General features: G+C 39.1%; 6 protein-coding genes across 6 annotated transcripts; 4 read left to right on the top strand and 2 right to left on the bottom strand.

Annotated features, from left to right (window-relative positions):
* Positions 1-579: 579 nt before the first annotated feature.
* On the bottom strand, positions 580-2,424 carry LOC137939425 (probable serine/threonine-protein kinase PBL11). The gene is made up of 6 exons (XM_068784693.1): positions 2,115-2,424; positions 1,997-2,068; positions 1,712-1,771; positions 1,547-1,609; positions 1,138-1,460; positions 580-1,023 (listed from the first exon to the last, which is right to left on the bottom strand). Exons 1-6 carry the CDS (start codon positions 2,422-2,424, stop codon positions 580-582), a joined length of 1,272 nt encoding a protein of 423 aa, XP_068640794.1.
* Positions 2,425-4,745: 2,321 nt separating this feature from the next.
* LOC137939424 (E3 ubiquitin-protein ligase ATL23-like) lies at positions 4,746-5,823 on the top strand. The gene is made up of 2 exons (XM_068784692.1): positions 4,746-5,096; positions 5,713-5,823. Exons 1-2 carry the CDS (start codon positions 4,746-4,748, stop codon positions 5,821-5,823), a joined length of 462 nt encoding a protein of 153 aa, XP_068640793.1.
* Positions 5,824-6,123: 300 nt separating this feature from the next.
* Positions 6,124-10,374, top strand: LOC137938283 (uncharacterized). Its single transcript, XM_068783264.1, has 9 exons — positions 6,124-6,298; positions 6,515-6,640; positions 7,439-7,519; positions 7,629-7,717; positions 8,200-8,274; positions 9,448-9,509; positions 9,602-9,661; positions 9,823-9,999; positions 10,098-10,374. The coding sequence occupies exons 2-9, from the start codon at positions 6,518-6,520 to the stop codon at positions 10,196-10,198; spliced, it is 768 nt and encodes a 255-aa protein (XP_068639365.1). The 5' UTR covers positions 6,124-6,298; positions 6,515-6,517; the 3' UTR covers positions 10,199-10,374.
* Positions 10,375-11,472: 1,098 nt separating this feature from the next.
* LOC137938282 (expansin-A11-like) lies at positions 11,473-12,813 on the top strand. The gene is made up of 3 exons (XM_068783263.1): positions 11,473-11,786; positions 11,877-12,198; positions 12,323-12,813. The coding sequence occupies exons 1-3, from the start codon at positions 11,645-11,647 to the stop codon at positions 12,627-12,629; spliced, it is 771 nt and encodes a 256-aa protein (XP_068639364.1). The 5' UTR covers positions 11,473-11,644; the 3' UTR covers positions 12,630-12,813.
* Positions 12,814-13,143: 330 nt separating this feature from the next.
* On the bottom strand, positions 13,144-17,342 carry LOC137939257 (uncharacterized). Its single transcript, XM_068784492.1, has 5 exons — positions 17,243-17,342; positions 17,052-17,148; positions 14,323-14,401; positions 14,132-14,213; positions 13,144-13,589 (listed from the first exon to the last, which is right to left on the bottom strand). The coding sequence occupies exons 1-5, from the start codon at positions 17,273-17,275 to the stop codon at positions 13,449-13,451; spliced, it is 432 nt and encodes a 143-aa protein (XP_068640593.1). The 5' UTR covers positions 17,276-17,342; the 3' UTR covers positions 13,144-13,448.
* Positions 17,343-19,140: 1,798 nt separating this feature from the next.
* Positions 19,141-20,588, top strand: LOC137939390 (peroxidase 64-like). Its single transcript, XM_068784658.1, has 3 exons — positions 19,141-19,367; positions 19,454-19,642; positions 19,742-20,588. Exons 1-3 carry the CDS (start codon positions 19,164-19,166, stop codon positions 20,297-20,299), a joined length of 951 nt encoding a protein of 316 aa, XP_068640759.1. The 5' UTR covers positions 19,141-19,163; the 3' UTR covers positions 20,300-20,588.
* The last annotated feature ends 789 nt before the right edge of the window (positions 20,589-21,377 follow it).

Genomic DNA, 21,377 nt, shown 5'->3' with positions numbered 1-21,377 from the left:
TGTAGAATAGGATTTATAAATAATTTTTAATTTTTTCTAAATGGTTCATATATGTGCAAATAAAATTTGGAGTTTAAATAGTAAAAACAATTAATAATAACAATAATAATAATAAAACCAAATCAAACCTAATAAAAATAATCATTTACTTAATTTTAAATTATTTATCTAGACTACTTATTGATTGTTATTAATTTTTTTTAATTCAGATAGCCTGGGCCGACTTGAGGATATATATATATATATATATACACACACACATACGGACATGATGTGTATATAAGTATTTAAACTACATGAAATGCTTATTTTTTTATATAATTAACAATTGATGATTTAATCTACATTTAATTATAAATTCTAATTATTATATTAGAAAGAAGTTTTACCATGAGGAAGGACTAGGGTTTTGTAGGTCAAAGAAATTATTTGAGGAGCATGTGAAGGACCTGGTTGCAGGAGTCTCTTGGGAGCAAAGATCTGCAAAACTACGAATTCCCTCTTGTTCTTGTTCACCATCTACTAAATATGATACAAATTTCACTCGAATTACTCAAGCCTACGATAGATTTGCACAAATTAGAAATAAGCGTGGGTTTTTCTGGTATCATCTTCCTCGATGATACCTCCCGTGATTTTCTGCACCTTCTTCTCCATGTCCAAGCTAACGCTGCTAATCTCGAAGGCCTTCATGCTTGGGCTCTGGAAGGACATGCTCTCCATTTCAACTCGAAATCTCTGCAGTTTTGCCCCGTCTATGCTTACGAAGCTTTGAGAGTCTTCGTCTTCAGATCGAAAAGAACTCGTTGGATGTTTGCTGTCAATGAAACTCTCAGTTGAACGGAGTGCCTCTTCGAGTTCTTCACAGATTTGAGCCATGGTGGGACGGCGTCGAGGAATCTTCTCTGTACATCTTAACCCTAACTCTCCCATCTTCAGCATCATCTCCATGTTGCAGGGTTGCAAGAGCAGATTGGCATCCAGTACGTCTCCAATGTTACCTTCCTCTATACTAGACCTTGCCTGCATGAAGATCAGTTAAGCCACTACAGTTTTCGCTTCTGAGTTGAGATTTTTCTGAAACTAAATACTACTAATTCTCTTTTAATCTGTTCCTTTAGTTTCTACTTCACTTACCCAGTCGACAATATGATGCTGGGAAGCATTTCTACCAGGTCCAACAGCAGGTCTACCAGTTACAAGCTGTAACAGAATCACTCCGAAGCTGTAGACATCACTGAATGGGGTGAGGTGAAAGCTAGAACAGTAAGCTGGATCCAAGTAACCTGGTGTGCCTTTGATTTGGCTACTAACATGCGATTTATCGCCTATTGGTCCTGACTTCACCAATCCGAAATCCGATACTTTTGCCTCAAATCCATCTCCTATTAAGATATTGCTGGGTTTGATATCTCTGTGAATTATTCCTGGCTTAATTCCTTCATGAAGATGAGTTATCCCTGCACGAAGTCATCGTCTGGGGCTTATTGATTTATTCAACCTCATGCACTGTAAAAGAAAACAATGATAAGAGGAAGCTCGTCACCTTTAGCAGCTCCTATGGCTATGTTTACTCTTTGCCTCCATGTTAAGCTCCTCCCTCTCCTCCCTACATGGTCAATATATATAAGAGATAAGATTAAGAAGATGAAGAGCAGCATTGTCTTCCTTCTTGCAAGTGATAACAAATAAGATTCAAAAATGTTCTTACCAATTAAGTAATCCAGTAGAGAACCATTGGCAATATACTCATAAACAAGTACTGTCTGTCCTGCATGAAAATCAATTTACTGGGTGGGTACCGTTTGCATAAAAGAAAATTCAAGCGATAGTCAGTTTCATTGAGTTAAGAAATCGGAATGACAGAAGCATTCACAATTAAAAATGAATGAATCTTGTCAGGATTTGTTTGGACCGGATTCTCAAAACTCCGTAGACTTCAATCCGCCATTTTTTCTTCTCAGAAAACTTAACAGTGGGAGGATTTATTACTTACCCAGTTCATCGCAGAAGCCAACCAAATCAAGAAGGTTCTTATGCTTCATCCTGGAGAGTAGTTCTACTTCTGTTTCAAGAAAACGCCATTATTGTTTCTGAGACCACAAGAAGCTAAGCTAAGAAGATCTTACCGTTCCTGAACTCCTGCACACTCTGATATGAATCCTCATGCGCCTTCTTGATCGCAAGCACCCATCCACCCTCGAACGTCCCTCTGAAAACATTCCCAAACGCCCCGGAACCCACCATGCACTCCCTGCTGAAATTCCTCGTGGCCTTCTCCAGCTCCACCAACTGGAATCGCCTCAAGTTCATCACATCAATCTGAAGACAACCTGGTTTCATTTTACGTTTCACGTCAATTTCAAATCCCCTATCGAAGACCAAATCGACATATCGCAACACCCACCTTTTCTTCCCTGCCATGGTCGCTTAAACACTCCACAAAAACTCTTCTTCACGCAAAAATATAGCAGAAGAAGGATGAAAACGATGATTACGATGACCAGGACAACTCCTAGGAACAGGTGCTTCTTGGGCAGTGGAGGCTCACTGCGAACGACCAAGGTTGAAGATGGGGAACCCAGGAAAGAAGTGCCGGCTCTAATCATGGCGAAGACAGGAAGAAGAAAAGAAACATTACTGAGCACAAACTCTTTTCAACTTCTTTGCTTCTTCTTCTTCCTCTCCCTGAGAATGGCGTCAGAGCATAAAAGATTAGGGTATTGCCGGCGATGGAAGTATCAAAAGGACATCCATCTGTGACTGGGTCGAACATGGACGGCACAAAGGTCACCTCATAAGCAGGTTATTATGTCTTCTTCTCTTGAAAGCTTCCAAACCACTAATATGGACCACCCGGCTAGGGAGTCAAGTGGACCCTTTTCAATGTGCTTCTATGGATTATAGAAATGTTGAACCAATGTTGCCCCTATCTTGTCATTGTGTCGTGTACCAGGTCATAGGTTAAGAAATTTATGAGATTAACATAGGCAGTTCCAGTTCGACTCGGCTAAATGCCACCCCTACCCAATAGTGCCCTTTCCAAGAAAAGCTAAAAAAGTGTTTCCAAGTAAAACCAAAACACTATCTTCTTCCCTACGTACCCCAACCCTTTGGTCAACCAGTTGGGGAGGAGGTGGAGTGTCATTGACAAAGACCTTGGTCAAAGGCTTCTACATCCCCATTAATGAAAAACAAAGGGGAGGAGGGTTCTAGCAGTACCATCCTCCCATTTTTTCAGTCGGTAGATGAGGGGCCTCCGCCCTCCCTCCACCCGTGCAATTTTTGCACAAGCACAAGTTGGGTGGCAAAGGCCTCTTTGTTGCTTGTGTGTGTTCATGTGACGGAAGAAAGAGGAGGGGGGCATAATTATATTGACGAGGATAAAAAGAAGATGAAGAAGAAGAAGAAGAAGATGATAAAGATGACGAGGGAGAAGAAGAGGATGAGGATGAGGAATACAAGGACGTAGAAGAAGAGAATCAGCTATAGGAGGATGAGTTTGAGGTTAACCTATACTGAATCTGAGATCGGAAAAAAACAAAAATGGGTATGGTAACAGGTCATTTCTTCTGTTGCGTGAACTCAGAACAGTGCCAAAGACAACGAAGGGAGGAACCAGGCGACAATTTCCCGAAACAGAGCACGAACCAGTGGAAAACAAGGTAATTGCGTTTGTTGGGCAGCCATTACACACTGTCGGTTAGGTAGAAAAATTAACGCTCCGCACTAAATCACTCTCAACAACAACAGTAACAGAGACCAGAGGCGTCATCCCGTGGAAGTATGAAACACTTTCCGCAAACCAGAGAAAAGTAACAGAGACCAGAGGCGTCATCCCGTGAAAGTATGAAACACTTTTCGGCAAACCAGAGAACAGTAACAGAGACCAGAGGCGTCGTCATGTGAAACCATGAAACACTTTTCCGCAAACCAGAGATTTCTCTCGAAACGGAAACTTTCCTCGCTGCAATTCGAACTTACCGCATATTCCCAATTCTCAGGATTCCTGAAACCTTCCTTTGAAGTTTGAACAATTCAAAGGAGGTTTGGCCGTATCAGGCACCGGAAGCTGGACAAACTTGGCTTCCACATTTTCCACAGCGGATTTGACCAAGTTTACTTGCCACGTCATCGTGTAACAGATCTCCCTGAAGATTGCCAAGCCTGACGCCCAAGTAACTTGTTTCCTCGCCGCGTCACGCGTCAGCTGACTCAGCGCCAGCTCCGCCAACCAAGTCCAGCTGTAGAAATTATTTACTTGCGTCGGTTGACTACAGCTGTAACAAGCTGATAAAAGTGAAATCTGAAACGTGTCACTTGCGTTTCGCGGCCACGTCAGCGAGTGAGATTAGTGAAGTCGCGTTGTTACGCTTTAGAAAAATCCGGCGGGTATACGGGAAAACCACCTGGAATTGGAATTCCCCGTGTCTCGTCGGGGTGAGTGGAGTCAGTGAGCTACAAAAAAGGAGAAAGTGACACACTATACTGTCTGTGAGCTCCCAAAGATGGAATGATGACGGCGTTTTCCATGATCTTTTCCTTCTCCGGGAAGGAAACCAGTCGATGTCCGGCGTTACGGTTGTCGCTTCGCTCCATACCGAGCGGTATCGGGCTCTTCTGAAAAGGAAATCGGTCGGCGATTAGTCTAGTGCCTTTGTTGCGACTCGTGAATCGTGATCTCGTACTCTTTGGCAGCTGGAGAGTTTGACGGGAAGGAAGAGCTGGATCTGGAGATTAGAGCAATGCTGTTGCGGATATTCGTGGCGATCCTGCTGCCGTTTGCTGGCATCGGGGTGGTGTTTGTGGTGTACTTGTGTCTGATATGGTTCGCGGTAAGCAGAGCGCTACCGCTGCCAGTGAAGGCGCGGTTGTCGAAGGGGCTGACGGCTGCAGAGCTAGAGAAGCTACCGGTGTCGAAGGGGACGAAGTTGGAGGAGGCCGAGTGCGCAGTCTGCTTGGATGCGATCGAGCAAGGACAGACGACTCGCCTTTTGCCGTCATGTAACCACGCTTTCCACGTCTCTTGTGTCGATGCGTGGCTCGCACAGAAGGCCATTTGTCCCGTTTGCCGGACGAACCTCGCGCCGCCGGAGGTTTGCTATCAGATTTGCTGACGGCGGTTCTCTGTTTCCCCTCCTCTATCTCCTCCACTTCTTCTTCCCTTCTCTCTGTTTAGGGTTTGGTTTGGGCTTGCAGCTTCTCTCCTCGTCTCTGTGTCCTTACATGTTGTTTGCCCTGTATACTGCCTTGTTCTTAGTTTGCTTTCCCTTCGAGTTGCATAGCTTAAATATCTTTAGATAAACAGATTAATTACCAGGCCAAAGAACAATGTTGAATCTACCTCAAAGAATTCAAAATTTCATTCCAAAACCTCATTTTCTTGTGTTGTTCATGTAGTTTTAAGATTTAACAGCTGCCGCAATACGGAAGCATACAGAACTGAGATTTCAGGTAGAAGAAACTACCCAATAAAGACAAAATTGCTTACATTAGAACAGAATTCTCTCTGATGGAATCATGGACTAATGAGGAATAGTTTGAAGCAAAATAAGAACTTTATCCAGTTCAAGTGTCTTGCCAATATCTCGCAAATCACCCTCCATTCATCAGCATCTTTGCCTGTCTTGTTTCTCCTCTGCCCGTTGTCTACCTTAACTGGTTCGAAGAACTTTTCGTATCAGATACGGTTTCACCTGCTTGTACCTGCAGGTACTTTCCTTTCATTTCTCCATGGACCAGCCACCCGTCCGCTTTCATTATCTTCTTTCCTGCTGTTTCAGCGAATATGAGAACAGTAGACCCGATCAGAATGAACAGTAGAACCCACAATTAAGTCTTAATTAACGAGACCACTACGTCCCCATTCTTAGGCCCCACTCACAATCCGACGGCTGCGCTTGCAAACCTAAGGGACCCACTTTGGTGCACGGCTGGGATTGCTTTGGCGTAGCCACAACGGAGATGCCGATAGGAAAGTACGCGGACGGTCAAGTGGGTCCCCAGATGATCTCAAAATAGCGGTTCCCGATTTTATCGGTTAACCGTTGCTGATCATATGATTCGATTGGCCTTACGCGCGTGGGCTTTTCGTAGTTTTTACAGCCAGTATGGTGTCTTCGGTAATTACGCTGGTCAGTAACCCTAGTCGGAAGGACGAAGGAGCCCGCCGTTGGAACAGAGGAAGCCGTTTGGATTGAAGTTGAAAGTCTCTATATAACAAAAGGTTATCGCGGCAAAAGAGTTTTCAGGGCGAAAACGAAGAAACGAAGCCGGAGGAGGGGGCTTTTCTATTGAGGTTCTTTGTTTTCCCTTATGTACATTCTACTGTTTCTCGTTTCTGCATTTTGTGATTGTCTGCGAAGCTCTATTGCTTTACTCTCTTCGCGGCTGTGTTTTCTGATTATAATGCTTTATTTTTATTTTTACTTCGGTCTTGTAACTTTTATCCTGTCTGTTTTTTTTTTTTTTCCAATTTCTGAAGTGGCTGATTTTGTCGAGTGGTTTTGTTTAGAGGATGGATCGGTACCAGAGGGTGGAGAAACCAAAGGCAGACACGCCCATTAATGAGAATGAGATAAGAATTACGGCGCAGGGGAGAATGGGAAGCTATATCACCTACGCTACTAGTCTACTTCAGGTATTCTGTTTGTTCTTATGTTCTATGTTAGTTTATTGAATTTGTTACTGATGGAGTGGAGTGGTTGCTTTTGAGCGAATGATGGATTGCTGTGATCCGAGGCTGAAAGATTGACCCTTTTATTCAGTCTAAGTTCGTAATATAGTAAATTAGCCCTTAGTTGATATCACTGCGCTGTAAAAGTTTTGCTTTTACTGATTGGATGCTAGAAACTTTTTTGGTTTTTCGCCTCTTTCGTCGTTATGTGCTTTAGTGGTTCACTATTTAGTTTTATTAGATATGAGGAATGTAGTATTATCTGGTTCGACTTCTTGGCGCAATGGATCAAATGATTCACTTTGCCTCAACCTGTGGGTACTAGTAGCATGGTTTTAAGTGTCTAAGAAGATATTGTTATTGTTATTTTCTGATTTCTAAATGCCAACTCCCGTGTCTGTGCTGTAAAATTTCAGAAATAAATCTGAAAAAAGATCTCTAAAACTCATACTGCTGCTGTCATAGCTATGTGACAACTTCCCTTGATTAATGGCAGTCATATGGTGGCATTCACCTTCCCAGGCTGTCCATTTATTATCTTTAGATCTTAAAATCTTACATCCTCTAAACTTTAAAAATAACTTTTCTTATTTATGCAGCATACGTGTATTATTGAATTCTTTTTTGAAATTTCATTGTTGTACATAAAAAAGTTATGTATAAAGTAACTTATCTGGATAGTAGCGCTTGTGTTCTTACTGTTGTCAATTATTGAATCTTTTTTCACTTGTATTTTACCGATAATGTGTCCATATTTTGAAGGAAAAAGGTTCTAATGAGATTGTCTTCAAGGCAATGGGAAGGGCAATCAACAAGACTGTGATGATTGTGGAACTAATTAAAGTATCTTCTACAACACTTAGTTGTTCTTTTTCATTGTTAGTCATGTTGTAAGTAAGTTCTTTTTCATTGTTAGTCATGTTGTAAGTAACTCACTGTAAGCGTAACGCAGAGAAGGATAGCCGGTCTTCATCAAAATACTGCAATTGGATCAACTGATATCACTGATACATGGGAGCCCCTTGAGGAAGGCCTTCTTCCGTAAGAAGCCCTATCTACTTTTGAACTTCATGATTTTATTACAGAGGAAAAGTAGAGTGTCATCATGCATTCCTGCATCAATATTTGTGAGACTTGTCCTTTTTATTCAGTATTTCTGTCTGTTGAATGTTAAAAGAATGATGTTAATCTATAAATCTGATGAAATTTGAAAATATTGGAGGTATTTATAATTCTTTAGATCTTTATTTTTGGAGGAGTGGAAATTTTATTTGAAAACCCTGTCGTAAGTAGCTTAATGACTGAGATTCATTTGAGGTTGAAGATCCACATGTGAATCTGATATTGATTGCAATAATATTTTGATCTTGAAAGTTAAATTTGAACCACGTGTGGATTTAATTTTTGTTGGGGAAAGCTGGATTTGAAAGGGGAGGATCAATGTTGTTATGAGGCTATATCGGGCATATTGGCATCCTGAAATTTGTGCATCTCTTCTAATGAATCTTTTGCCTCTCTTGCAGCATTGAAACCACACGGCATGTATCAATGATTACTATAATATTGTCCAAGAAGGATCTGGATGCATCTTCTGTTGGGTCAGTAAGAATTGTTTTTCTCTTCTACATGCTAATGTGTGTACATGTTGGCTATTTTTTCCTTTTAATTTTCATTAAAAAATGTCACTATCAACTGGCAATGGCCAGATGCTTACCATTGTTATTGTCCATAATCAAGTTAAACATTTTCTTGACAATAAATTTTACTGCTGTTTTGGGCACATTTAATAAGCTGAAAAGTAGATGTTTTTCTTATTTTGAAGTTAAAGTAATTTTTCGTTTTTCTTTTTGAATGTCTTTTCAGCATAGTTGCCTGGGTAGGAAGCAAGAATAGGAAAGGAAAGAGGGATCATGATCAAAACAATATGCCAGAAATGTGAACTACAAAATGGATATCACATGGAATATGAAACTTCTACTTTCTGATCTATGTAATAATAGATTTTTTAATTTAAATTCCAATAAATTTTTACTGCACTTTAGTTTGAAGTTCCAGAAACATTTCTGAAACAGCTTTTTAAAAAAGGTATCCTGATAAACTCAGGAAGGGTTTGGTTTCTACTTTCAAATGAGTTTCCATGGGGACAATTTTCTCACCTCTATGGAGAGTTTCAGTTAGTTACAGCTTTTAAACACCAATTAATAGGACTAGCTCGCTAATGGGAAGGTGGGAAGCAAATTCCAGAGTCCACCTAGCAACTATTCCTTTTCTCTGTATAGTGCTGATCGAAGTGCGACAAAATGCCAATGAGATATTGTTCCTTTCTTTTTGAGTTAAATGTGCCAACTAAAATTTATTTTGGCATGAGACTTGGTATGCGTGCACTTTTTTGAAATATCTTCTGATGGGTAATCTTGCCTTGACAAGTCATGTTGCAATACAACTTCCCTCTTGGAGAAGCATTCCTTTCTTCTCTCAGCACAGTCTCAGTTCAGGCTATTTTAGGGGGGGAAAGACGCACTGCAGTATGATTTTAAAGCTAAGATACATATATGTTTGTCAACAGATAACAGTTCAGCGTCCAGATTTGAGGATATGGATTTTCACAGAACACAATGTGCATGTTTACGCCAAATGTCCATTTTTGGAGGCTTTACTTAATTTGAATGTTTTCTGTTATATTCATTTAGGTGGTTGGATTTATCCATTAAAAAATATTATAAATGACAAAAAGGCTTCGTTTTGAGATAATATATCTGTGCCATCTGCAGATTCCAGTCTCCTTTACCACTTGAGCAGGTTAAACCTTTGACCGAATTTGATTATGAAGGAGGTAACTAAAAAGCCATTGACAACGTGGAAGGCATGTTATGAACTTTGTTGTTTTTCCCATGATCTCTATCGTTGACATCTTTGGCAATGCAGAGGGTTCTCCAAGCAGTCGAGGCAGAGGACGTGGTGGCAGGGGCCGGGGAAGGACAAGAGGTGGGTTATGTTCCAGTAATTTTTAGGTTTTTTTATTTTTCTCTAAAACATGGAAACAATGCTCCAGATTCTATTGAGACTTATTTATTTCTTTTCTGAATGAAATTACCATGGCAACATTTAACTCAAAAAGATAATGACTTTAGAAACCTTGTTGTCAGGAAATGGAAATTTCAATGGTGACTATACAGATGGAGGTTATGACAGAAGTCGCGGCCGTGGATGGGGATATGGAAGGGCTCGTGGATTTCGGGGACGTGGAAGAGGATATGGGGGTCCTGCTGATCACCAGCTAGATGGAAACGGCTACAATGACGAAATGCCTGTTCAGGGCCGTGGTATGGTGCCTCATTAGAATGGTTGGATTGGATTATTTACAGTTTTCATGGGTTTGGTTAAATTGTTTCAGAGTTTACTGAAAGCTCATTTCTTGCAGGTGGACGTGGTCAAGGCAGGGGCCAGTATCGAGGAAGGGGTCGCCATATTTTTAGATCAAACGGACCGATCAATGCTAATGGTGGTGGCATAGGTGCGTGACCACCCAAAGTTTTTAGAGATGTAGGACGGCTGCTCTTCTTCCCCTCTTATAACCTTTGTAGCTTAGTTTTTATATTCATTTTTTAAACTTTCATTTTGATTCAACCCAATTTGTATAAACTATTGTGCCTACATCTAGCTCCAAAAAAAGAATTTTCTTTATAGTGGTTTAAGCCCCTTCTGATCTTCTCCTCCCTTCTCTAATTGTATACTTCACTAACAAAGAGCAGAGTTTCCTGGTTTATAAATTTAATGCTTTGACTAGTGACCCTGGAATATGATCACCATGTGGTGAGAGTAATCAGTTTCATTGAGGAATCCTGACACGCTTATAATTGAGATGCAATCTTTTAACACAAAGTCTTTGGATTTCTGAAGAAAAAAAATCCGTTGAGTTTCGGGTTAGAGACAGGTTTTATAGTAACGAGTTAATTCATAAGCTAACAAACTGAACTTGGCTGGTTATATTTATCGAGTTTTATTTCAAGTTTGAACTCAGAGCAAAGTTAGGTAAAAAACTATGAGTCAGTTCAGTTGGTTATAGCTTTATTTCAAGTTTGAACTCAAGCAGAGTTAGGTAAAAAACTAAACTGCTCGTGACACTCATAGCCCAGAAAATGGCAAAGCAATAACAACTAGTGACTCCATATCTGGCCGCCTGCCTGCCGTGGTCGGCGGCGATTGCTGAAGCCTGAATCAATCTTACTGGAAATGGCCCAGCGAAAAGACATGTTCTTGTTTCAGTTAATGGGTGTGTTCAAATCTGACAAAATATCCCTGGCAATGACGCCAGCACCTTCTTCAAACTTATTATGCTACAATAACAGTCAACCTGGAAAACCTCTCTGAGGTTGTCTCTTACCCAGTTTTGATCCATTATTCGGCTTATCGGCAGAACAAGACCTGCACATTTTGTATGACCCAGAATAATAAGATGAACTAGTGGAACTGATGTGTTAATCTTTCAGTGATTACCCACTGCAACTTACCTCATTCTGATGAATTTCTCTTATAATGTGACAAATCTTATCAAATAATGCGATCATTTCCTGAAGTAGTCCTACAAAGATGGGGATTTCAACAGCAAAATATAGTTTGTTTCTATCAATTCCTCAAATATCGAGAGACTCTGGTTTCAACATGAGCTATACATGCATGTTTACTACATGTCATGTGCACACCACATGTGGTGTGTTCTCTGGGAATAATTGAAGTAGTTCTGTCCTGCTGTGGCGATAAGACGTCGGTTGCAGGATGGCATTGCAATAAAAAAACTCGGTTTGTTTTGCTTTGCAGCAATCCACATGTGAGCTCTGTTGCAGATGGGTATCTACTCTGCTCCTTATTTAAGGACGGCGTAGTACCCATTCAGGGTAGGATACAAGCCATTTAATGTGAGGAAAGTCCTCTCACCGTCATCTTTTTCGTCTTCCTCTTCCTTCTTTGATGGCAGCTCAGTGCTTCGTCATCTTGGCGATTGCTTTAGCTCTTTGTTATGTGTCAGCTCAGGTCGACGCCTTTGCGCCTTCTGGCTGGAACCAGGCTCATGCAACGTTCTACGGCGGCAGTGACGCCTCCGGAACAATGGGTATGTAAATTTATCAAATTTGCACTGAATCATCCAAGAATGTCTGCTATGTAAAAAGGCTCATTTTCAGTGGAATTTTGTCGAACACAGGGGGTGCTTGTGGGTACGGTAACTTGTACTCGACTGGGTATGGGACCAGGACTGCTGCTCTGAGTACTGCTCTGTTCAACAATGGAGCTTCATGCGGGGAATGCTACAAGATCATTTGTGATTACCACACGGATCCTAGATGGTGTCTCAAAGGAAAATCAATCACCATTACTGCAACCAACTTCTGCCCGCCAAACTTCGCCCTCCCCAACAACGACGGAGGATGGTGCAACCCTCCACTTCGTCACTTCGACATGGCTCAACCTGCTTGGGAACAGATCGGTATCTACCGTGGCGGAATAGTACCCGTCATGTACCAAAGGTTGTTAATCGCTCTCTTGTCTCCTTAAACTCAAATTTCGTCGTTTTGAGGGGGGAAAAAAAGGGATAAATCCAAAAATCTCAAAAAGATGATATGAAAGAAGTTTGTCTCACCGATGTTGCAGGGTTCCCTGCAAGAAGCAGGGCGGAGCGAGGTTCACGATCAACGGGAGAGACTACTTCGAGCTTGTCCTTATTCACAACGTTGCAGGCGCTGGATCGATTCAAGCAGCATGGATTAAGGGCTCCAAGACAGACTGGATGGCGATGTCACGGAACTGGGGAGCCAATTGGCAATCCAATGCATATTTGAACGGGCAATCACTGTCGTTCAAGGTTACAACAACAGACGGAGAAACCATGGTCTTCCCTGATATAGTTCCATCAGGGTGGCACTTTGGTCAGACTTTTACCAGCAATGCGCAATTCTGAGTTTCTGGGTTTTGGGATTAATGGTGGCCGAGGCCTGCTTGTTGAGCTGCCCGCCATTCTGATCAAGAAGGACGGTGAGACCAACTGTATGTAAGATTCTAAGCATCTGCTTTGAATCTCCTCTTCAAGATGTGGATTGTTGCGTCTTGCAAGTTAAATAGTATTTTATCTCATGTGATTTTGTTGTCGGTACAATGCAAATAACAAAAAGAGTTTGAGCTCAAAATTTCTGATTTCTTACCGGACCGATTCGTTCATATAGATTAACTACAACAATTTGAAGTAGCAGCAAAATGCATTTAAGTCTTTGCGTGATTGAATAAAGCATTATTATCTGAGTTAAACACCATTTCCTTCAAAACTTTCTCAGTTTCTCTCACTCTTCACTTGAACCGACTCCTTTATCCTGATACCTAAAAAGCCTCTTGATCCGTAGAGTTTGTCGAAAATTTTGCTCATACTGAGGAGAGTTGAATAACATCTTCATATAACCAATACAACACAGCTACAAGTCATCGACAAGACAGTATGAGATTACAACACCTCGAGTGAGAGGGAGACAACTTAAGTCATCAGTTAATTGCAAGACAGAATAACTTCCGAAAGGAAGAGAGAGGAGCTACACTTAAATGCATAACCTATACAATCTTCCGGACGTTTTACAGTTTCCCTTTTAAGAGTGCTTTTGATAAAGAATGCACTTAAGTTGAAATCACTAGAAAGTTGTATTTCATGGAGCAATATGGGTGGATTATGAAAGGAAAAGTGAGCAAATCAGATAAGCTCCATAGTTTCTGAATACGCAATGAAGACACTGTCTTACACAGCTGCACTAGATCCAAATGACTTGACAATTGCACTCACACTTTGGGAAAAAGTAGTGGAGGTTATTTTCTTCCCTGGAACATGAAATGGATTTGACACAGCATCTACATAGGCCGAGTGGAATCTCCTAAAGAACTGTGAAGTAAACAAAAACAAATGAAAAACCAACAGATTTAAAGAGATTTGCAATAGATCCATCAAAGAGCAAATCTGTTATTGGAAACAAGGTGACCAGAAATCATTTTCCACATAAATCACAGATTCAAATAAAAATTAATATATTGTAATCTTAAGGAAAAGTGGGATGGACTATATGTGGCCATAAGAATAACAGGGAGTGAGCAAGAAAACTTGTCAACTAATAAGGAAAGCAAACATATCTAAAAATTACAAGAGTAAAAACCTAATAAAAAGCTGGTTAAAATACTTGATATGTAGTAAATGTTATAGGTTCAACTGGTAGTGAACTTGGTTTGAAGCCAGAACCAGTATGGTTTTTATAACATTGATCCAAAATGTTGAATAAAGGATTTGATGTGATTGATTGCACTTCATAATAGTTGCATGCATAGGACTCCAAAAGTAACGGTAGTAGCATTAACTAATAAGAACAAAGTAAACAAATGTAGATACAAATTTTAGATGAGATAAATCATTGTAACATAGATCCAACTTACATTTCTCACATCCACATCTCTGACATCAAGATCAGTTGTGACCATAATAAATTTCACCTTGGTATTTGTCAAATACCCATACCTACGTATCGTCAATTTTAATGAGAAACTAAGTGTCAAAAGCAAGAAAATAGTATTACCATATAAAGAAAATTATAACAGTACAAAGAAGAAAACAGACATAAACTCACACTTTGTAGTTCTCTGTAGGATAAAGTAGACCAAGGAATGTTTCATTTAATGTTGGTCCAGTTTTCTTTGGATTGTTTACTGGAAGGTTAAAACAAAAAACAAAAGGAAAAGTCAGCATAAATTTTGCATTATTATCAGATCCATCAACTGTTGCCATACAACAACAATTTTAAGAGCACATTTTCTTAAAAAATTTAAAGCCAAAACTAATCAACATAAAAACTTGCTTGAAGAAACATCAATAAAAAATCTAGAAAGTATAATGGAACGACAGTACATGGAAATTGAAACTAGATTGCCTTATCGTTGGATAATCATTTTTTTTTACTTTTTGAACAAGGATTCGTCTATCAACTCCATCATAAATAATTTAATAAAACGAAAATGCAGGCTGTCCACAAGACTAAGTCACTCTTCACTTAAAAAGTTCAACAGAACCAATGGATTAGCATGCCCAAGTTCAGGTAATGAGGAAAGAAGGATCAACCTCAAAAATAGCAAAGATACATAGACTTTGAAAACTACAGAGTTAGGTCTAAGTTCTTCTAAGCAATAGCTGGGACCATAATTAATGCAAGAGAAGATAAGCATAAAGCTGAGAAGATGTGATATATTTTCAAAGACATATACTACAATAAAGAGGATAAACACGCATATAACAGAATATGTGTTGTACATTTTCCAAGATATGCTAAAATGATTAATGAAGACAACCAAAACAGTTACCAGGGGAAATATTTTTTCCTAGATATATTCAAGCTAAAAGGCTTCAAATACAAACAAACAGCAGATGCGTCAATTCTATTTAAGTCAGTCTGTCAGTCCTTGTCCACCATATGAATGTATAGCTGTATGAGTCCTTTTTATATTAAAGAGCATTTCCAGGATCATGTTGTAAATGAAAGCACATTCTGATATAACACAAACAGTCTCAAACTGAAACAGATGCAGCAGAAGTAAACTCAAAATCCGAATTAAAAACAAGGGCCCATCAGAAAATGACTTGAAAAACAAAAATTGTTCAAAGCAACCCTCTAACCAAAATTGGAACATCACATGGTGAATATCATTTGAATTTTTGACAGACAAAACATGTTGCAGCAAAACTTAAATTCAAACAAAAAGACAGCAACAGAAGACAAGGAAAATTAGTACGCTGACATTTTGAGAAAGCAAGTCACAGGAGAGAGTTTATTGGGTAAGGAAATAGCTTGTTATTTCCCTAAACTAATCAGTAAACTAAAGTCTCAGAAATACAAACTGACGGCAATAATGGCCCTGCAACTGGTTGCCCCACAACGTGAAAATGAGAAGCAGCATAACATATCTACCCATTGTTGAGGCAGAAACCAAATCTTAACCACACTGATAAAAGCTGCGGCTTACATGGTTCAATTACCTGAACTTACAAAGCGTTGGAAGATAAGTTCGAAGTATAGAGGCATGATGTAAATTATCTTTGATTTTTGTCCATTTTCCTCTCTTTTTAGGGTCAAGGGTATTGATGTAATTATTGAGTCCTCAATTATTATAAATACACATTGAGGGAGAGGATTAGGTTAATGATTAGGCACGTCACTTAACTTAATCCTCCTTCCCTCTCTTTCTCTCAAACTCTCTCCAACCTCTTCAAACTCCCGTCCCTCTCTTCTTCTTCTTCTTCTCCTTCTCTCCTTTCCCTCTCGTTCCTGTTCTCTCATTCTCCTTCTGCTGCTCGTTTAATTTATGATCATGGGATCCTAAATCCAACACAAATTAATAAATCTCAAACAAGAACAAAAGCTGATTTAGTATTTTCCGGAAGACAATAACACATTAAGAATCAAAAGTGTCGAAGGCTTTCATGGATTTAATATGATTAACTGTTTGAAAAAGTAGAGCACACATGAGAGCTGCTAAAGAAGTTGAGAAAAAGCAGATGTAGTTTACCATAAACTATAAAGTACTTAACTTGCTTCCATAGATTAACTAAATGGGATTTTCCTTTCTCCTAAAAATTAAGCAGAAAGGGAAACTAATTAATCACATGCAAGCAGTCACCAACAACCAAAGTGAGAAAACAGACAAAACGCTTTATCAAGAATGCTGTTCATTTAAAAGCTATCAATAAAATCCACCATTTCACTGACCTCGTATCAGAGGTTGATTTTGAAGGCAAATTAGGATACAAAAAAAAAACTTCAGATGCTCATGTATAGCCCTGGTGTTTGATCTCATTTGTATCTGGCAACTGGATCTATAAAAATGACCTACATGAAAGGCTAGCCCAAAGTCCCAGAATCATACTCAATCATCTGTAAGAGAAGTTAGTCTATCCTACCTGATCACTGAATGGTCAAATGCCTGGTTCATTTGATGGATTCTGCACTAAGGTAAAAGGAAATTCAGAAGCGAAATTGCATGTTTGGATTTCACTGTCAGCTTATTCGTCAACCATCGCAACATCATAAAATGATCTAGGTCTACTTTTTCTCAGTTCAGTGAACAAACAAATGAAAAGTCAAAGGTACATTAACTTCTCTCCACTCGGTCAGTTGAATAATAAGACACGACTGCTTATTTCCAGTTTCCAAAATCAAACATACACAACATAGACCAATAAAAAATAACATGAATTTTTTCCTAAAAAGCTAAATTCATACTTATAATGTCTCAGTAGAAATTAGACCTATCTACCCAGGAAAACCCCCGATATTCGCAAAGAAATGTATTCTAATGAGAGAGAGACCTCGTTCATCTATGACATCCAAAGAACAATGCACGATGTGGTGGAGTTTGAGAGCATCATCGGCCTCCGTGAAGCTCTGAAGATACAAGGGATTATTCTGCACAACAAAGAGGAGAACCACCCGTAAGATCACAAACTGACAACAGAAGATCGAAATATAAGTCAAGCATGGAGAGTAATGATGTCCTCACCTGGTGGCCCACGACGGCGACGCAGACGATCATCTTCTCCTCCTTTCCCCCTCCAGCCTGTTTCAGATGGCAGCAACTGTCGCAGACTCTAAATGCTGTAGAAAATGGGAGTGGGTCTGAGTTGGGCTAGCTAGGTTTTTGGTGGGTTGGTTTGGTTTTTGTTGGATTGGTCTGGTTAAAATGAGGGTATTTCTGATCATTCTAGAAAAATAGAAAGAAAATTTAATAAATATATATATAATATTTTTAAAATATAAAAATAAATATTTATTAAACAAAATAGCATATAAAAATATAAAAAATTATTAAACAAAATAGCATGTAAAAATATTATAAAAATATAAAAAATTATTAAACAAAATAGCATATAAAAATATTTTAAAAATATAAAAAAATATTAAACAAAATAGCATATAAAAATATTTTAAAAATATAAAAAATTATTAAACAAAATACAATATCTAATACTTACTTAGAAGGTCAAAGTAACACATAAGTAACACGTTATGGTGGATAATAAACCCTTCACCAGTTCACACGATAGTCTAATAAATTAGCGAAAAATCATCTACGATGCATGAGAATAAATAAAATAGATAAATAATTTAATTTTAAATTAATTAAATAATTTATGTAATACTAATAAAATATTTTAAATAGGAAACCTAGAATTTAAAATATTATATTTTTAAAAAATCTAAAAAAATACATTTTATTATGAAATGTATTAATCCAAAGTTAAAAATCTAAATAGAACACAAGAAAACTTCCCAAATCCATAAAGGAAATTTATTTCCACCAAACCCAATTCCAACCCTTCTTTTGACAATGTATCCACCCCAACTAACAAACATTTAATCCTCCTCCTTGGAACCCAAGTCTTGTCCATAGCCCCTAGCCCTTAATCTCTCCTAATTAATTAGCTTAATCACGGATTAGTTACCAACAACCGGAGACAAGAATAGTCTTTGGAAATTGAAATATGGACCATAGATGAAATTTAGTCAAAATTGATTTTAAGGCCCTTGAATCTAAAGGGTTCCATAATTGATTGAACTCTCTTGGATTCAAAGACAAGGTCGTGGAGGTTGTAGTAGAGGTGTCATTATCAAATTGGAATCTCATACAAGCAATAGTCTTGTAGATAACTTTCATGTGATTATAACCTTGTGGACTTAATGAAAAATATTATTAAAAATCATGTGTGACTTTGAAAATTTTCTCTAAGATTATGATTGAGGTCTGTCACGTTAGTATTGGGTATCCAAGAATCCGATACGAATGGATGTCGAGCATTGAATTAGTCTATATCGATTAGAACTAGCACTGGTAAATCTCAACTCATGATCAATTGGTTTTGTGAATGAATCGATTAGAACTAGCACTGGTAAATCTCAACTCATGATCGATTGGTTTTATGAATATGATTCATTCACGTGAATAGATCCTGCAGATGGATTTTTCTAAGATGTTGGTAGATGGAGGATTTGCTGAAACAAAAAAGCAAGTGTTTGTCAAAGTTAATAGTATGATCGATTAGTTTTATGAATGTGATTCATTCACGTGAGTAGATCTTGCAGATGGATTTTTCTAAGATGTTGGTAGATAAAGGATTCGGTGAAACAAAAAAGCAAGTGTTTGTAAAAGTTAATAGTATGATCGATTAGTTTAATGAATGTGATTCATTCACGCGAGTAAATCTTGCTCTCTTATCCATGCAAAAGAGGAGCACATGTGACTTGAGTCGGTGACCAAACGATGGAGATTCTCCTCACCAAATGTTCTTTATCGATTACCACCATCGGGGCATCAAATTCCTCCCTGTAACAGCTCCAACATCCTCTTTTAACTATAAATACCCTCTCTGGCTTAGATTCCACTCACACCAATGTGGAAGAAAGCTCTGGGTGTAGTGGCAGCCATGGTTGCACAAGTGTGGTCTCTTCTCGCGATCCTCTTCTTTCTCTCTCCTCTCAGAACTGATGCTCTGAGCTCTAACTACTATGATAAGACCTGCCCGAAATTGGAGAAGACAGTGAGGAATGCGGTCAAGCAGGCGACGGCGAGTGACAAAACGGTGCCGGCGGCGTTGCTGCGAATGCATTTCCATGATTGCTTCGTTCGGGTTGCGCCTCTTTTCTTTCGTTCTCTTTCTGTTTCTTCTTTCTGGGTTACCGTTAACTCTGTATTTGCGTTTTTGCTCTTCTGAAGGGTTGTGATGGCTCGGTGCTGCTGAGCTCGGTTGGAACGAGCACGGCGGAGAAGGATGGACCTCCTAATGTGTCCCTCCATGCATTTTATGTCATCGACAATGTGAAGGAAGCAGTAGAAGCCATCTGCCCAGGAGTTGTCTCTTGTGCTGATATTCTGGCTCTTACTGCTCGAGATGCTGTAGCTCTGGTAAGCTAGAAGAAGAGAATATTTCTCTGTGTTTCAATCTTAACCAGTTCAGGTTCAGCATCGTTTCTTCATGTAATTTAATGATTTGGTCTCTGGTAGTCCGGAGGACCCTACTGGGAAGTTCCTAAAGGAAGAAAAGATGGAAGAGTGTCAAGAGCAAGTGATACAAGGCAGCTCCCAGCACCCACCTTCAACGTCTCCCAGCTGATGCAAAGCTTCTCTCAAAGAGGTCTCTCCGGTGAAGACCTGGTAGCTCTCTCAGGTGGACACACCCTAGGGTTTTCCCACTGTTCATCCTTCCAAAAAAGGATCCACAACTTCGACAGCAGTCATGACGTTGATCCAACATTAAACCCGTCGTTCACGGCGAGCCTCAAGAACGTCTGCCCGGCAAAAAACAAAGATAAGAACGCCGGCGCGACCATGGATCCGAGTTCGACCACTTTCGATAACAGTTACTTCAAGCAACTCCTTCAAGGGAAGAGCTTGTTCTCTTCAGACCAGGCCCTTTTGACGACATCTAAAACAAAGTCTCTGGTCTCCAAGTTTGCTTCTTCCCAACAAGCCTTTCACGATGCCTTCGCAAAGTCCATGGTGAAGATGAGTAGCCTCACAGGTGAGGGAGAAGTGAGGCGCAAGTGTGGAAAGGTTAACTGAAGAACTTCAAACTGCTGCAGCCTGTTTGATTGTGTGCTTATTCTATCTTCATTTCCTGTTCTTTTAATAACAAAGCAATAACTAGAGCAGCTAGGTTTGCTGGTTTGGTGGGAGAAGAGGATCAGTTGGTTTAATAACAAAGATGATCTTCTTCAACTCTTCCCTCTGGTTTTCTTCAGGTGGAACAGAAGAACAAGAGATCTTTCAAGCTCTTCTTCAACATATTTTTCATTAAGAAACAAAAAAAAAAACAAGAACAGATGCTTGCATTGTGATGATCCAAATGAAACTGTCAGAGGAATTGATTCTCTAGTCTATTCAAAGAAATGGGTGGCTTGTTGCTCTAGATTCTGGACCTATAGCTGTCCCAACAAAACTATTCATTTGTCCCTTAAATGAGTTGACATAGGAGGGTAGGTTCACCTGCAGGGGAGAACATCCATACCATCTATTTTGAGATAAACTTCTCTTGTAAACTAAGGCAGATGTCCTACAAAACCCTTGTGTAAAGACTACTTTATTCACTAAGGAATTTGCATTAATTGTCAGCCAAGGATCTTTTTAGTTAAACTCTGGACATAAAAACTAAGGACAAAGCCCTCATCCTTGTTTTTTAATGGTACCAAAGTAAAAATGTCTTTCTAGTTTTTTTTTTTTAATATAAAGTCTTAAATAGGGGGTAGCAAGGGTTGGGTTTTTAAAAATCCAAACCTCAATCTAGAAAAACCTGAATTGAGTTGGAAACCAAACCTTGTCCTTACCGAACGCGTTCCCCTTCCCTACAACCCCGTCTTAGTATTCTCGACTCATCCCCATTTCAGCCCATGGCCTGATCTACTATTTGATAATTTTTAAAATTTTAAATTTTTTTTAAAAATATATAACTACTATAATGAATAAATCGGTTTTACAACATGAAAGTAAAAGATAATCAAGAATACCTCATGAAATTAAGAGTTTGTTTGGGAAAAAATGAGAATTTAACAATTTTTAGCCTAAAAAATAGTCAGTGAAATGAGATAATGATCAAATTCTTATTTTCACTAACACAAAATCGTATTTTATTTTTCACGGGGTT

This window comes from Aristolochia californica, unplaced genomic scaffold (genome assembly GCF_029961685.1).
Source record: "Aristolochia californica isolate CCGP_79_NKW_82.1479 unplaced genomic scaffold, dmAriCali1.0.hap1 SCAF_8, whole genome shotgun sequence".
Lineage (NCBI taxonomy): Eukaryota > Viridiplantae > Streptophyta > Magnoliopsida > Piperales > Aristolochiaceae > Aristolochia > Aristolochia californica.
This window is presented reverse-complemented; position numbering and strand designations above follow the sequence as displayed.